The sequence below is a fragment of the Telmatherina bonti genome (assembly GCF_933228915.1).
Source record: "Telmatherina bonti genome assembly, chromosome: 22".
NCBI classification, from domain to species: domain Eukaryota; kingdom Metazoa; phylum Chordata; class Actinopteri; order Atheriniformes; family Telmatherinidae; genus Telmatherina; species Telmatherina bonti.
Genome location: NC_136631.1, coordinates 22,838,873 through 22,855,822, shown reverse-complemented (window position 1 = coordinate 22,855,822; position 16,950 = coordinate 22,838,873). Strand labels below are relative to the sequence as shown.

General features: G+C 37.4%; 1 protein-coding gene across 1 annotated transcript; it reads left to right on the top strand.

Annotated features, from left to right (window-relative positions):
• The first annotated feature begins 9,485 nt into the window (after positions 1 to 9,485).
• Positions 9,486 to 16,950, top strand: LOC306773002 (receptor expression-enhancing protein 5). The gene is made up of 6 exons (XM_079262688.1): positions 9,486 to 9,562; positions 9,657 to 9,789; positions 13,721 to 13,814; positions 15,428 to 15,566; positions 15,945 to 16,113; positions 16,248 to 16,950. Exons 2-6 carry the CDS (start codon positions 9,675 to 9,677, stop codon positions 16,283 to 16,285), a joined length of 555 nt encoding a protein of 184 aa, XP_079118814.1. The 5' UTR covers positions 9,486 to 9,562; positions 9,657 to 9,674; the 3' UTR covers positions 16,286 to 16,950.

The following is a 16,950-nucleotide window of genomic DNA, read 5'->3' as shown; positions in this document are numbered from 1 at the left end:
CACTGAAGAGCTCATCTGGTCTGAGAGAGGAAGTGTTGACTGACAAATTCCTAGTAAAGCATCACCTAAATGGATTATCCTGACCTCCCACTTACAAAGGCTTCTTCACAGCTACCAAGCCTTATTAAAGAGTCCTAGGGGCAAGGCTTCAACACTGCTTAAGGCCCCAATTCATAACTCAATGTAAGTTATTACAATCCACTTCCAAGTTTTTTCATTCATAAATAAGGGTGCACAAACCTTCTTCCACTGTAATTTTTATGTGCAGTTAAAACAGCATAATTTGGATGCATTTCCTGATTTTATTAAACCAAAAAAACTTCATTCATTTATGCATTCATTCATGCATTCATTCATTCATTCATTATCTTAACCGTTCAGTCTGATGAAGGGTCGCGGGGAAGCTGGAGCCTATCCCAGCAGTCTTTGGGCAAAAGGCAGGGTACACCGTGGACAGCTCGCCAGTCCATCGCAGGGCCAACTAAATAAACTTAACAAAGTTAAAAATATTTAATTTTTTTCTCACATAGAAATATAGAAAATAAAGCCGACTTGTAGTTAAATCATTGCTGACACAGTTGTTGCTGGAAATGATGATGTATTTTTATTTCAGCTTGTTCTGATCCGTATTGCCCTGTTTATCAGGGGGGCAAGTGGGTCTAAGCTGAGGCAGAAGTTCATGGTCTGGCTTGTTACTGCCCCCATAAAATGACCATGTCGTGTGCTTGTGGGTCAGGATTTGCAGCGACACACCTTGATGTAAAGACCTGTTATTTTTACATATAAATACTACCTTGCTGAACTGGAGAAGTGGCTTCAAATGAACCTGCAGGTGACGGTGTGAACTTAGAAGACGTGGAGGACAATGTGACTGTGCTCTACTTTTGATACTGGTTAAAATTTTATCTTCATAAAGGAAATTTTTATTTATTAATCTGTTCCTGTATGTAACAGTATTTATTCTAATAAGTATTTCAAAATAATAAAAAAAAACCAAAACAAAAAAACACGGTGGAATAGTAAACTGAAAAGCGATTTACAGAAATCGTTGCATGACATTGTTGTCAGCCGTCCCACTTAGCTATTTCTGTTGTTTGCATGCCTTGTTAATTCTGCAGGCATCCAATGTCTACTGACGTCACTGAGTCCATAATGACCCAACAGGAGATTCAAACACAAGTCTTTCCTGTTTAACAATGGCTGCCTGCGTAATTTGTCAACAAGCCAATTATTCCTTGTCTGGGTCACTGCACGAAATAAAACGAATTACCAGCAACAAGGACAATCGTAAAGAGGCAAAAATAACTCAGTTTATACTAGTTTAAATACAATAATACACTCATACATTATTCATAAGTTTGGGTTTTGTTAAGTCTCACCTCTCCCATGGTGTTTCTGGAGGTTATCTGAGATGTTTTGGACAAATAAACCCAAACCTTATACCAACTATGTACTCTTTAAAGAAGACAATAATAGCTGTCAACTAGAAGGTGAGTGTTCAGTATAGTGTAACAAAATACGGTGTGATCTTGGGGTTTGTTGTTGCTTTTGTTTTTTTGTGGTGAATTTAATACAAACATCAATATAATTTCAGTTTCTGATTTGAGTATTTTTTAAAATAATAAAATAATTTCAAATTTAGAGCTATAAATGTTGTTACAGCTGATTAAATAGAAAAAAATCTCCTGCTCATGCAAATATGTTATTCAATACTTGGTGGTGTTACTGTGAGCTCTGTGTTCAGTGGTCTGTGTCAGAGTCTCTTCCTCTTCAGCAGCTGCAGTCAGTTCCTGCTGTAACAGCTCAGTGTGTCTGCAGTCTGACTGAAGGAGGTTTTTGTACTACTATAAATCACTGTGTGAACACATCAGCACTGTTTATTACATGGATACTCTTACAGTAATAAACTACAGCATCTTCATCCAGAGCTCCAGTGATGGTCAATGAGAAGTCAGAGCTGCTTCCACTGCCACTAAACCGAGATGGTGTTTCTGAAGGCCTTATGTTAACAGCTTTTATTAGGAGCTTTGGAGTATGACCAGGTTTCTGTTGGTACCAGTACATACACTGACCACCAGCACAACTTGCAACAGCTTGACTGGTTGTACATTTCAGAGTGACTGTGGATCCAGGAGTAAATGTCACTACAGGAGGCTGAGTCACCGTCACCTGACCGCTGCATCCTGCAGACAAAAACAAGTCATTCATTTATCAGCAGAAAGAAATGAGAGAAAAGGCAGCACGTCATGTTTGAAATGTTGCTGAGTGAATGAACCTGTAAAACAGCAGCAGAGCAGCGTCCAGATGAGGATGGTGATGAAGGTCATGGTGGTTGTGCTTTCTGCTGTGTTGACTGACAGATCTGAGTCCTGCAGTGTTGAACTCACAGGACTATAAACCTTCTCAGTTCTCTGGAGGATCAGCTGATGATGCAAAGTCTTCTCTCTATGGAAATGATTTCTCTGCTTGGTGCTTAATAAAGACTATGTGGAAAGATAAAAGAGCAACTTTTTCCAACGCTTGATCAAACTTTCAGCACATTTCAAGTCATCATAATGTATCATTAAAGAAATTATATTGTCGATTTTAACTAAAAAAAATTATTTAAAAAATTATTGCATATATTTTCCATTTTTAAATGATATGATTTTCCTTTTATTTCATATCAACACCACCAGATTGTAATCTTCTGGTGAGCATGGCTTTAGAAAGTACATTATAAATTCATGTACAGTAGTTCATTCAGTGTCTTACACTCTTGGAGACTGCCCTCTTTTGACAGCGAAGGTTAACAACAGCTTTAACTTATTTATGATCATTACACCAATTAATTAATCAAATTTTTTCAATTTCAGTATCTGAATTAAAATTATCTGTATTCACTTGAAGGTCATGGTTGTAATGTAGTCTATGTTCCTGAGCTTACTCCTAACAAATGCCTTTTCCATCACTGACAGTACAATAAACATAAATGTCTACGGTGTGTTATGTGCTTTGAAACTACAGTTTTGCTACTTTGGGTTTGCGACATCATGGGGCGGTGCCTTTTTGTGCAACTGACTAAATACAATATAACACTCTGTTGCAAATGTGAAAGGAATGAAACTCGCTCTGAATATACATCAAGTAAGGAGGAATAACAAGACTAATTTAAATTGGACTTTTAAATAAGTTTCCAGAAATTGTCTAGTTTGGCTACATTTGTTGATCTTGGTCGGCAATACAAAAGAAATATTTCACATATTACATAAGTCATTGAAAATGCAATGAAAAAATATAATTAAATTTCTGATTTTGGAGGTTTTGATACAACTAGTTATTTACTGTGCAAGGAGGTGGCAGTGGCTTGGGTGGTAGAGTCGCTTGTATGACCCGACAGTCTGTAGTTCAAATCCTGCTCCTCTACGTTCCCACAGCACCAAGAGGGACACAACTGTTTTCTGAGGGCTGGACCCAAGCCTGGATAAATACAGAGGATTGCATCAAGAAGGACATCTTACTTTCACACATTTAGCACAAAACTTGTGCCAATTCCTCTGAGAGAGGATTTGCACAGGATTTTATTGACTGTACACTCCGACAGTAGTAAACCGCAGTATCCTATCATTAACAAAAGTCATACTACTTTCTACTCCCACTCAGCTGAGATGGTAATTTGGGTTCAGGGGAATGATGATCAGGCAGTCGTTGTTGTGTTGTTAAAGTTTAGAAAATTTCTGCATAGATTTTTTTTATTGCATGTCCAACTAACTATCTCTCATGTTCTACTTAAAATTGTAATTCAGTGTGAAGGTACGATTGAAATAAAACAGCAGATTTCAATATATTAAATAATCACAATCTTTAAAAGGTATAAATATAATGCAAATATGCTGGTACGTTTGCTTATCTGAATTTAGCAGCAAGTCCTGAAAACAGAGTTTTTGAGACTGTTCAGGTTTCTGAAGGTACCAACATGAGAGCACCAATTTAACTCTCAATAGCGCTGACAGTCAGTCCCGCAAACACTGACAGACCTGGATTTATCAGCCTGGGTCCGAAATTTATTGGCATATGACTTAAATCACAATTGGTATAAATCTTGAGAAGTAGTATTTATTGCAAATGTTGAAACATAGATAATGTATCAATATTAAATAAATGTTGAAAGAAAAATCTCACCCTGACTTAGAAAACTAAACATGACAATCGGAGTTATTCAAAATATCATCCTGATGCAGTTTTCAGTGTGGGAGCTCAAAAACATTTCAGACTCTCTGACAGAGGAATTTTAATTGTGATGCTTTATTTTCATGCAAAACATTTCTGAGCTATGTGAAACTGAGAAATTAAATAAAACATGGCTTCATGGGGACTAAATTTAGAAAGAGTGTCTCTTCTTGTATCTTCACGTCACTTCCTTGAATCACTACACCCTGTAACATGGACGCTCACTGCCCTCTGCTGACAGAAAGCTTTACGTCTATAGTCATTGGAGCACTTTTTATAGAGTTTATTGTGAAACGTGAAACACAGAAGAGATACTAATATAATTGTGTTAACATGCTACATTTTATGTTTTTATAATAAAACTATACGTTATGTGACATGGTCTCTTTTTTTCTTGAGTGGCATCCCTACGCTTCCATACTTTAGCTTGCTGGAAACTCTATCCAAACATTTTTGCAGACCATGACAACATCCCTCCCCTTCAGCAGTAAGGGGAGCTCCTAAAGATAGTAAACAAGACTGACTATTAGACTGAAACAAACAACAGCACATTAACCATCACCATCACCTGGTTCTGTTCACTCACACGCACACATGTCCCTATTTCTTCCGCATTCTGAAATATAAATGTGTTTCATTTCATTTTCTCTAATTGTTGGTGCATTTTAGAAATATTACCCATCATAATTGATTAAATAAAATTATGTATAGTTAATCTTGCATATCAATGTGCTTTGCTCACAAATGACAGCAGTGGGCCCCACAAATACTGTGTTCTAAGGAGTATAATCAGACTACTTATTTTGATTCGATTAGATTGGAGAACATTGGAGAAACCAGGGAAGGTAAGGGGCAGGGTGGTGGGGAGATATGGGGCCGTGGACAGATGGAGGGCCCATTGGGGGTGTTGTGGTCTCTGAGGTGCTTGGCTGGGGTACTGGGGTGGTGGGTGGCTCTTGGGTCCTGGGTTCTGTCCCTGACTTATGCATGGGGGGCCAGTGCATGGTGGGGCTGGCAGTCTGCTGGCCTTCATCTCCTGGGGTCTGCACCCTCTGGTGAGGGAGGGGGCTCTGGTGGTGGCTTTCCTCTGCCTGGGCAGACATCGCGGTCTGAAGGTGTGACAGTTTCTGTGGCTTGTTTTCTACTTTTTGTTCGGTTCTCCCTTTTTCCTTTTCTCTCTCTTCATTATTTCTCTTTACATCTATGTTTTTTCTCGTCCTTACCCTCAATTGTCTCTTTTCCTCCAGTCCAGCAGTTATAAGCTGAAATAACAGATTTTTTAAAATATAAATAATAAAATAAAGAATAAAGTTTAGGAATGAAGAGAAGCCTTATATCCATGGGCTTCTGTTGCAAGAGTAAATTTGTTCAGCACAACACAGCAGCCAGACCATCATCCTGCTGTGAAGACACTGGACATTACTGGTTAAAAAAAAAGAACTTCACACGCTATTGAATCTATTTAAGCCATGTGTGTTGGGACTGGCAGCCCTCAAGAACTGACTCTGGATCTGTATGAAGACGTGATGTTGTTTTTTTAAACTAAGGGTTTAATTAGGCTTTTTATAAAATCTTTTTTAATAACCCGAGATTATTTTGGATTTCCTTCATCATTTACAATCATTTGTTATAAATTGAAGAGACAGTAGAACTTTTCTGGAAACCTTCTTAATATACAAAATACTATACAGCTGCAGAAAATATAGAGGATTTTTAACACAAAGATAAATCAGCCAACATCAGAACTTTGTTCGCCAGTTATTGCATAATGATTTCCACACTTTTTTGCTATGTCATGGTGAACTACTGATATTTGTAGTCTTGTGTAAAAATCAAAACTGACAAATGCATTGTTGCTCAAACAGCAGCTGTGATTCATCAGCATAACAACTAAGATGACATTCTTGTTTTGCAGCATGCTCATTCTGGTATCCTTCTCGAGAAAAACAACTTCCTCCTACAGGTAAAAAAAATGCAGAGATGTTTATACACGTTAAACTGCTCCAACTGAAATGGATTTGTCACCTGACTCGCATTCTGTGTCAGGTGTCTTGGAAAAGGAACTGCTCACTAATATGACAAAAAAGTGACATGTTCACAAACCTTTCTCCTAGTAACACTTTACAGCAATGACCACCAAACCAGTAATTACTAAAATAATAAATCAGGGCAATAATTCTGCTTTGCCACCTAATGGCCTGGTTCTTGTTGCAACTTGTGACTTTGGCAACGAAAGGGTTAAAAAAAAAAATGACTGAAGAATGAATCAGGATTAAAACGCTAAATAATCATTAAACATAATTAACTCCTCTCCACATACGATCAAATAAATGATGGGTAATTAAAAACTCTATAAAGACCTGTTAAATATGAAATGAGTGACAGATAAACCGGGGTCAATTTAATGATTTATCATTAATAATAAAGTATGAGCTGGGATGGGCTCCAGATTCCCCGTGATCCCCTAACTGGAAAAAGTGGTATAGCTTTTGAATGAATGAATGAATGAATGAATGAATCATTGAATGAATTAATGATGTCGCTAATAAGTCATAACACTGAACCATATAGCAAATAAAGATTAGTTACTTATGAATGCATGACGTTAGTAATTTCCTGCATTTAGCAGGAATTGGTTAATAAATAATTAAAAATCAACGGCGCTTTCTTCTTTCATGAGCACCAAATCTTAAACAATTCTTTCTAGCTTCAACTCTGGTTTTTATTTTGCGTCATTTCTAAACAAGCAGAGTATTCAAAGAATAACTTAATCTGAGTAAACAAAAATGAATTCTGATCACACTAAATTAATTTACTCCCATCTGTGCATATGTACAAAGATAAAACCTTCCTCAGTTTTATTCATCTGTTCCCTTGCTGACCTCTCCAGTTGGAGATGTCACACACTTGCACACATGCATACATTACACTTGATATAGTTCTATAAATGTGCAATAGTTTCAAACATTTAAAGGCTTGAACAAAATCAGTCCAATTGAGTACTCATTAGCTGCATCAAAACAATACTGTTGCAAAGTTGTATCTAAGTCAAGATGAGAAGATAGGTGAAGTAATTTGACTGGGATGAGGTTTTAATTTTGACATTCAATATTTTTCTGTGCTTTTTCTCACTTATTTTATCTAATGATTTAAGTAGCAAATCTTCTTTTGCATGAAAAGTGCTTTAGAAATAAAGTTTGATTGATAATAGACTGCATATGGTAATGATGTTGTTCAGGTGTCATTTTCCTACTGTCCTCATTACACACAACATAATAACTGAATGGTTGTTAGCATCATCGGTGTAATGTCATGTCGCCAGTGTAATGTCTCTATTAGTTACACCTTGTTTGTCTCCTTGTCCACTTTTTCTGCTTAATATATTTTAATTTAAACTTCCAGTTTTTTAGTCTCTTTAATGTGGTCGGTGAGGGTCAAGACAATTCTTTTAGAGAACATCATTTTATGTCTGCATCTGTTTATATGTGTGTGCTGGTAATGTTTTGTGTGCCTGTGTCATAGGTAAACTGAAGGGTTAACATGAACACCATGTTATTTTGCTGTTTCTTTATTTAAAAAGTGCTTATGTATAAAGGCTGATTGATTTATTGTCACCAGACTTCTCCCACAATGTGAGTCCAATACAGAAAACATGGCAGATCTGGTGGATTAAAGGGCATGGTGATGTCCAGAAGTAGCAGTCCCACACAGTTATTGGAGTAAGGCTCTTAGCTTACCTAACTATTCTTGGTGTTTATCCCTGTGTTCATTTGCATTTGGGTTGATGTCATCTGTCCCTCTTCATGCAATGGCTGCTGTGAATCCAGGTGGCTCTTTTTGCTACCTTAACTGCTGTTAAAATAATGCAAAGCACTGGAAAAAGAATTGTTCCCACTTGGACTTTTAGTTTTCCTCTTTGAGTCTCTCACAGCAATGTAAGTCCTATCTTTAAAATCATGCAGCAGTCCTGTTGGTGGTGCGTGGGAGCATCTTCTCCTTGTTTGTGGATACCAGACAGAACAGAGAACAAGGTCAAGCAGTATCTAAGCATTTTGTCTTAACAAGAGATTGATGGCAATTGGCTTCTAACAAGTCCAGTCCCTGTGCTCAGAGGTCTCTCGAGCAAGACGGAGCTGAAACCATATTCCAGCTAGACATCATTTGCATAAACCAGAATTAGAGCCAATTTATCCACATCATGTCAATTTGTTGAGAACATTTTGGCAGCTTGGCATTTTCTTTTTCTACAGCCCTTTCACTGGCAGGCTGATACTTGTGACATTAGTGCATATTAACTCCAAGATATTCATCAAACTGTTTTAAAGGAAACCCTGACTGTGACTTGATCTTGTATGAATAAAAAATACTTTATTTTCCCTAAAGGGAGAACATAATGTTAGGTCACAATCTGCAATATCTTACCATTTATTTTAAAAATAATAAAATGCTTTATAAATAGCCAGAGTTGGTTTTTTAAATTTCTGACAAAAATTTTACTGTAACTTCATTACTGTATTTGAATGAACTGCACAACAGACAACAACAGAAGAATTATCATTTTCAAACATGTCGGCACTGGATACGGGCCCAACATCTTTAAATCTAAATTAAATAAATTAATCCAAACAAAACATTAATTAATAAAAGCAGCTGATTATTGCAGGGCTTTGACCTCAGATAAGTTTATATGACAAAAACTTGTACTGAAAGCCTGATGCACAGCTATGTGCATGTGTATGTGTACAGTTCATTCTTACAGGCTGTACAGCCTGAAAACTCCTAAAGATAGTAAACAAGACTGACTATTAGACTGAAACAAACAACAGCACATTAACCATCACCAGCACCTGGTTCTGTTCACTCACACGCACACATATCCCTATTTCTTCCGCATTCTGAAATATAAATGTGTTTCGTTTAATTTTCTCTAATTGTTGGTGCATTTTAAAAATATTACCCATCATAATTGATTAAATAAAATTATGTATAGTTAATCTTGCATGTCAATGTGCTTTGCATGCATTAATCCTACTGACAAACCCTTAGTATGTTATCAGTTGTCCGTCAGCTACAATTGGCTTCTTAATTTGGGGGGGGGGGGGATAACTGTAAGTGGAGGCAAACAGTAGTCCTACCATCGTTATCTTTGGTCATCTGCTGCAGAAAAAAAAACGTTTAAAGTCTCCATCTGCTCCTGTATTTCACGACACCGTGAACGTTGCACAGCGGAGCTCTCTGATTGGTCAACAGGCGACTTTCAAACCCCTCCCCCTGTGTTACCGCAACTTGGCTGAGCAGCCAGCAGGCTGAGAGACATACAGCGGCAGCTTCTCGGGCAAATTATCCCGTTAAGGTTCGTTAAACAAACCCTGTTTCACTTTGAATTAACCGATAATCACTTAGAGTAACATTTGTTGTGTCTTCTGTGCTGTTTTGTGTTTTTACAGGCTCGGAAAGGCCTGAAAATGAGTCAACTGAAAGAGCGCTTCGTGACTCTGCTCCATGAAAAGAACTTTGTGACAGATCAGCTGGCAACGCTGGAGCAAAAAACCGGAGTGCAGAGAGAGTTTATCGCTTTGGGTATGTTAACGCCTCATTAAAAGAAACAGAAAACCTAGGTTAAAAAAAAGTGTACTTTTAACAAAGTTATTATGTATGAGTGCTGTTAAAGCGCACTTCTCAGACAAGGCCACTGTTATCGGTTGAACTGGCCATTTGCTGCTGCAACGGCCGCACGCTATTGTGGTGACAGTGTTGCATGACTTTTAAGTTTGGTTTCATATCCCATGTTGCCTTTAGCTGACTCAATTTATTGCCCTTCTTCTAGTGGCGTGCCAAAGTTCAACCATCCCAGACCTTTATGTTACAAGATTAGAGTTGGTATATAATCCTCGACACGGCTATTTAGAAATATTGCTGTTAAATGAACTGCTTCTAATGTCCCTGATCCACCAGCAGCTGGCCACAGGGGTATTTTTACCCGTCCTGAAATATCCATTGCACGGTGGAGATGGAAGAAGATCCTAGGGATAAGTGATCATTCAACTAGAATCTACTCCACCCATTAGCTTTTCGGGAGTTGTGGTTTTACACAGCTCAATTGAGTCAATTTGCTCAGTATAAGTCAATAGCTGACAGAGACCTCAGGCAGGTTTTTGTCTACAATGCCACTCAGCTACAGGAAGCATGTTAGCCAGTGTGACCTACATTCAAAGCCATCTTTATTCAAATTGGACCTGATCACATGGGTGTTTACAACAGAGGTAGGCATTTAAATCAGCAATTTTAAGATCATGAAAGATCAGAAAGGTGCACTCTTCGTCTCTCTTTACTGCACTGTATCAGACATTGATCCTAACCATTTTTAAACATGGCTAAATGAGAGAAGTGTCCTTTTTTGGAAATGTGTAAGGATATTATTTGTAACTAGAGTTTGCATATACACCCCAATGCCTTACATGGGCACTATAAGTTGATATTTATTCATGTTCACTGAATACCTCATATGCAGACAATTTCTTCTGGAAAGCTCAGTGGACTGTAATGTAAATCTCCTAAATGTAAATTGGACCAGCTTTGTGGGCACACTCTAACCCTTTTTCTTTCACTGGATTCATTGTGAAGTAAGACAAAGGAACATAGTTAATACTAACTACTGCAGGCAGTGGTTTGATGTTACATAATGACTAAGAGCCAAGTCATGAGGGCTGTTCTGTACCAAGATTTCACAGCAGTGTTAAACACAGATTGAGAGTGGTACATGTAATGGACAGTGGGGTTACAACTGAGAAGAGTTCCTAGATGGCAGAAAAATGACTAGATGTAAAAGTGTAACAGAAAAATACATTTAGCTCAAGCAAGACAACTGTTCTTCCAAAACCTGACAAATTTGTCGAGTAACTCTACAGCACACCTCCTAAAATAAAGAGTTTGGATGAATGGCTCACTAATAAAACAAATAATATGCAGATATTTCTTTCATTCTATTGTGAATTTTAGTTTTAAGTTTCTACTTATCCAATTTAAAAAACCAAATGCTGTATATCAGTGGCTAATACTGCTGTGGGCTACAGAATTTGCAGAATTATGGTATCACACTAGAGATTTATGGTTATAATTTCAGTCAAACCACCATGTTAGTTATGGAGTTGTTCCTTCACTGTTCAGACATTGTACTCAGGGCTGCATTATTGCACATATTCATGATTATTGTACATCTCACTGACTCTTGTTGAAAACGATCAACAGTTTAAACTACTCTTTTTTTTCTTTTCTACCCTATACTGCTTCTCTTAGGTGACATTTCCGTTTATGCATTTGGTCATATCAGTACACTTAATTAATATCAGCACTGATAGTTTTAGGGAACGGTTGAAACCCTTGTGATAAGCAAAATGACCACATAGTCTGAAAGTGGCATTAAAGTAGATTTGATTGCTGGTGTAGATTAATTCTATTTATGTATTTATTTAGTCTCAACTCTCCACCAAACTGGCGTAACCCACCTCTAACCTGTGTTTAGCAGAAGTTAGAGCCAGAGAGAGGACATAAATCATATTGTGCACTGTGTCTTGATGGTGTTTTGTGGACTTGTTACTGTACCTGTAGCCTTTTTTTTGCTACTTTGTCCACATTCCAGTCTTGTCACAAGCGTTGGCTGTGATAACGAGTTGCATTTAACAAATTATTCCCTGCTGGCTTGTTATAATGTTAACTTGTACTTTGCCATGGTCTGAGTTGTTCGGAAGAGCAGGTTTCAGGGCTGAAAAATGTTGGGTTAATGCTGACTCCTGTGGCAGCAGTGTGAAGACAAATGTGCTGATTGAAGCAGACAGGCCTCTTCAAGCTGACGGTTGATGGTATTTAGTGTCATGTTTTTAAAGATGACTTCATCCCTTCACGCAAACCATTCAGAGCACTATTTTCGTCATAATTTGATGTTCCGGAGAACTTCATTTAGCAGATCATCCCCTACTCCGTTTAAAGCAGTTGTTTTGTTGTAATTTGATGTTCCAGGGAACTTGATTTCTAGCTCAACCTCCCACAACTTTGTCAGGAGTACATTTGAGTCAGACATCACAGGATTACCCAACTCTGTAACGGTTATTTTTATTCTGATTTCAGGTTTTCTGCATGAAATGTATCATGTTGCATTGATGCATTCAGGTTTGAGAGTTTTATAAACAACTCAGGAGTTTCTCACAGTAAACAAAGGGACAGAAGGGTTTATACTTGTTTCTTAAGATTACAAAAAGTTCTGCTCTCTGCTTTGCATTTTTCACAAACAACTGAACATGTGTTTATGAGACTCTGCGGTCTGGAGTGTTTGTTTACTCAGCACAGTGTTCAAGACCCCTCAATTCAACCAGTTCTTCAGGTTTTACTCCTATTAGCAGGTGAATTACACCGATATCAGCTGCAACAAACAAATTAGATGTAAAGAGAAGCTAATGGCTGTAACAGTGTCAAAGGCTTTTAGTACTTTTTGATGTATTTGAATTTTATATCGGTGGTAAAGTCTTTCATTAATTTGTGGTATTATCTACATCTGCAAATGCTGGAAGATGACCAGTTTGCACTGATGCACTTCCCACAAAGAAAGTCTTTGATAACTGGCAGAGGAAGTACTGTTGCTAGGCAATTTGAGGGGAAAAAAAGTCTGAATAGCTACATCCTTTTTGAAATGTAGTGATAAGGAAACTAATTTGCAGAAATTGGTCAATGATGGAAATGACGGTAAGTGAAATAAGCTGACCAGGCAACTCGTCTTCTTAGTGTTAAAAACTTTTAGGTGTTACAGGAAACAGTGGACCCAAAATGAGAGCAGCAAACGGTTAAGTTTATACGGAAAACAGTCTAATGGAAGGCTTCTACAAGGTCTACAATCTACAAGGTCACCTCTTTCTGAAGCTTTTTTGATTAGTTATAAATGTGAGATGTTGATGCTTTCTGAGCTTAATTTGCTTCTCTTACTATAGGCTGAACAATGCTGAGATGTTTATGGAAAACGAAATAGTCAAAACACATCTGGATATACTGGTGTGTCTCCAATGAAAGCTGGAAAAGGGGACTTGTTTTTCAAACCAGTAACAATGGTGCCTTAAAAATTTTTTTAAAAGGTATTATTAAAGATAATTTTGATGAGCTATTTGAGTACCAAATGCATGTTAAAGTTAAATTTATCACAGACACATGGAAACATATTTTCTGGTATAATCCATTGCGAGATATGGAATTTCTCACATTTCCAGGTTTAATGTTTTACGTTTATATCAACAATAGACAGTTAAGAGCTCAGAGATATATTAAAAGACAACCGTGACTGCAAAGGAATATTAGTATTGGACTATCAGTGAAGTCCTCCTCTTTGCCCTGATACTGAGCTGTCATAACATCCTATAATTAAACAAATGAAGTTGGCTGGCATCATTGTTTGCGAAGTAACTGGATAGTTCTGTCCCACCCTTTTCCTCTCACCTCACTACTACCTCTCGTCTTTCTTCCTCTGCAGGTTTCCTGGGCTTTGTTGGGCTGTACCTTTTGTTTGGATATGGAGCCTCACTACTCTGCAATCTGATCGGATTCATCTATCCAGCATATTTCTCGTATGTATGACGTCAGGCTTGTTTCCGCATCAAAACAAAGAGCTTTTTTTTTTTCCCCAGAGTGGATCATTTTGATGCAAAAAACAGTTGGTGGTAACCACTGATTACTTGTTTTTGCTGAGTGGAAAAGCACATTTTCATCCAATATTTTGTATAAGTCAGGGGTGTCCAAACTTAATCATTATTCATCTTATCAACAAACTAGTCCAGACCATATAGATGTCCCAGTTGAATTCTGACTATCGAATAAACTGGTGTTGCTGTTGTTATTAATGATTAAGTGGCATTGAATGGACCTGTTCTTTCCTTGCCACAGTGTGACAAATTATTGTTCTGTGGAGAAAGTCAATTTTCCTTTAACATGACACCAGAGCTCTTTTCTTTCACGTATCCCTGATGTTTTTCATCTTATTTCCACCATTCTGCCTAAAAACTCCAGATCATAATCATGATGATTTAGACAGATGGTTTTCTTTCACTTGACAGTTCACCATTTAAATATCTCCTCTGTTTGTTTAGTCACTTTCCAGTTGCCGTTTTAACAGTTTTGATTTGATTAAACAGTTGATTCCATGTAGCCATAGCAGACGAAAGATGTAAACAACTGTAATCCAGATTGAAATAGCCATGAAAATATCATATTTATGTCTCTGGAAGGATATTCTTAATAATTTTGAAAAACACACCTCTTTCTTCTAGAGGTCTGCAGATACTTTATGATTTGTTTAGATTACAATTAAGAGGGCTGCACTGTGATTATAAATTGCTTCTCATTACCTTGAGTATTGGTTAAGTGCAGTTAAAGGTCTGCAGGTTGTGAGGCAAGTTTATCTGTAAAGCACATTTCATGTTCAGTGTTTTACATATAACTTTTTTATTAAACTAATATTGAAAGCTTTACAGATGGTGCAATGAAAGCATTAAAAAGTCATAAAAGATGGCAACAAATGGCAAAAAACATCATGAATTCAGTTAAAATGATTTAAAGGAGGATAAATTGAATGTTATTTTTGCAGATTTCATGCAGATGAGAAAAGGAATGATTTTAGCCTGGATTTAAAAGTGTCATCATTTGGTGAAAGTTTGTTTCACTTGTTTGTTACATAATAGCTAAAATACAGCTTCTCCATTTACTTACCTAATGATAGAAATTTTAAATAAAAAAACTTGTTTCTCTTCTGTAGCCACACCTCTGAGAGCTCACTCATTGCAATCTGAAGTTGGCTTGATTTATTCGGCTTAAGATTCTATTTGCAAAGAGCAAACGTGACTTTTGCCACTGTTACTCAGACTGATAAAGCATTTTTACAGCGGCTAATATCTTCTCCACTGTTCACACAGGCTTATACTTCTGTAAATGTACAGTGGGGTTTCTGTTAAACCCAGTGAATTACATTGCTCATATAATTCATGCCAACAAATGATTTGTTGATATTTACTGCCTAACTTAAAAAAAAAAGAAAAAGTAAAGTAACACCTTTACTAATGCAGACATTTAGTGCAACTAATTATCAGAAACATTTAGATGCATCACTGATATCAGGATTAGAGTTTGAACTTTATGACCTCACCGGCTTCATGACTCAAACCTGCTTACTCCTCTGTCCATCCAGCATCAAGGCCATTGAGAGCAACAATAAGGAGGATGACACACAGTGGTTGACCTACTGGGTGGTTTATGGGCTTTTCAGCATTGTTGAGAGTTTCTCTGACATCTTCCTCTCCTGGTTTCCCTTTTACTACGCTAGCAAGGTAAGCTGGTCAATCATTCATTTAGGCTGACATTTGCGTTTGTTCACACTGTCGAACCAAAGGCTGCAGTTTATCATAAAGTACAACACCTTGTATCTTTTGGCCTGACGGCACCAATGCTCTCCAATGCTGCACTCTTGTGGACTTTTTGTGCAAAAGCAGAATTAATTCCATACTTTGTTAAAAGAGTTGATTTGTAAATGCAAAAAAATGGGTAAAATGAAAATACATTTTTTCTGAGATGCTAATTCAATTTTTTTTTCTTATTTTTGTTTGTTCTGGCAGTATAAAGCCCTTCTGTTTTATTCATTGCATAAGATAAAGAACCAGACAGAAAGGTAAACATCATCTAATATCTGCCCCCTGCTCTCTCCTCAGTGCCTCTTTCTGATTTGGTGCATGGCTCCTGTATCGTGGAATGGTTCTGAAATTTTGTACGTTCGTGTGATCCGGCCATTTTTCTTGAAACATCAGTCTACCATGGACAATGTGGTCAGTGATCTGACAGCTAAGGCTAAGAACCTAACTGAGACCGTCACTAAGGAGGGTGAGTTACCAACCATTTACATACAAGTATAGCTCATTTTTTCATCTGTATGTCGTACAGACACCCGACCGTACATTGGACTTTAATTTTCTGTAACGTTCAGTAAAAGTGGTTTCTCTTCTTTGTTCCTTCAGCTGTTAACCGGGCCCTCAGCCATGAAAAGGACCAGTGAGGAGTATCTGTGATTGAATGTATGTGTATTGTTTCACCTTTTGTTTGTCCTCCCAATGTCCCTTCCATGATGGATGATGTTCACTGATCTCCAAGTCATGTGGTGAACCAGAGCTTCAGTCTCCAGAAAATAAATAAGATTTTGAATCAGCATCAGTTTACTGCTATTGGTACTGCTAAGAAGATCAATAAAACTGTGACCTTTTTATGCGATTCCTTGCAAAACAAGGAGAGAAAATATGTTTATAGCTGGAAAAAAATCAATTGTTTACTTGCAGATTTTGAATGTCTACCTATGTATGTCTAATTGAGCCATTTGGGAAGGAAAACAGTCTGATTACTCAACAGCTATGTGCTTCAGTTTTAAAGAAATATACAAGTACACTTAGATCATCTCAGGAGTCTTAAAGATTGGGACCTTTATTGGTTAAACAATCAGATTTTCCATAAATATCTTCATTGACGACCAGAACTGGGACTTTTCCATGTCTGCAGTGATTTTTGCGTTTCTACAATCTTTATTCTCACTTGTGCCTGACAGAATTAAAAGTTTCGAAGTCTGGCAAGATGGACCGTCTTCATCGGTAGCATTATACCGCCGCTCTTCTGTCTTAATTTATTGTCTCACAGTGATTACACAATAAAACTGGAACCGTGATAAACTGG

Bases quoted from the DNA above. Each gene is read 5' to 3' on its own strand.
- LOC306773002 (XM_079262688.1), top strand. From the start codon at position 9,675: ATGAGTCAACTGAAAGAGCGCTTCGTGACTCTGCTCCATGAAAAGAAC. The intron at 9,790-13,720 runs GTATGTTAACGC...CTTCCTCTGCAG, and splicing joins GAGAGAGTTTATCGCTTTGG to GTTTCCTGGGCTTTGTTGGG. The intron at 13,815-15,427 runs GTATGTATGACG...CTGTCCATCCAG, and splicing joins ATCTATCCAGCATATTTCTC to CATCAAGGCCATTGAGAGCA.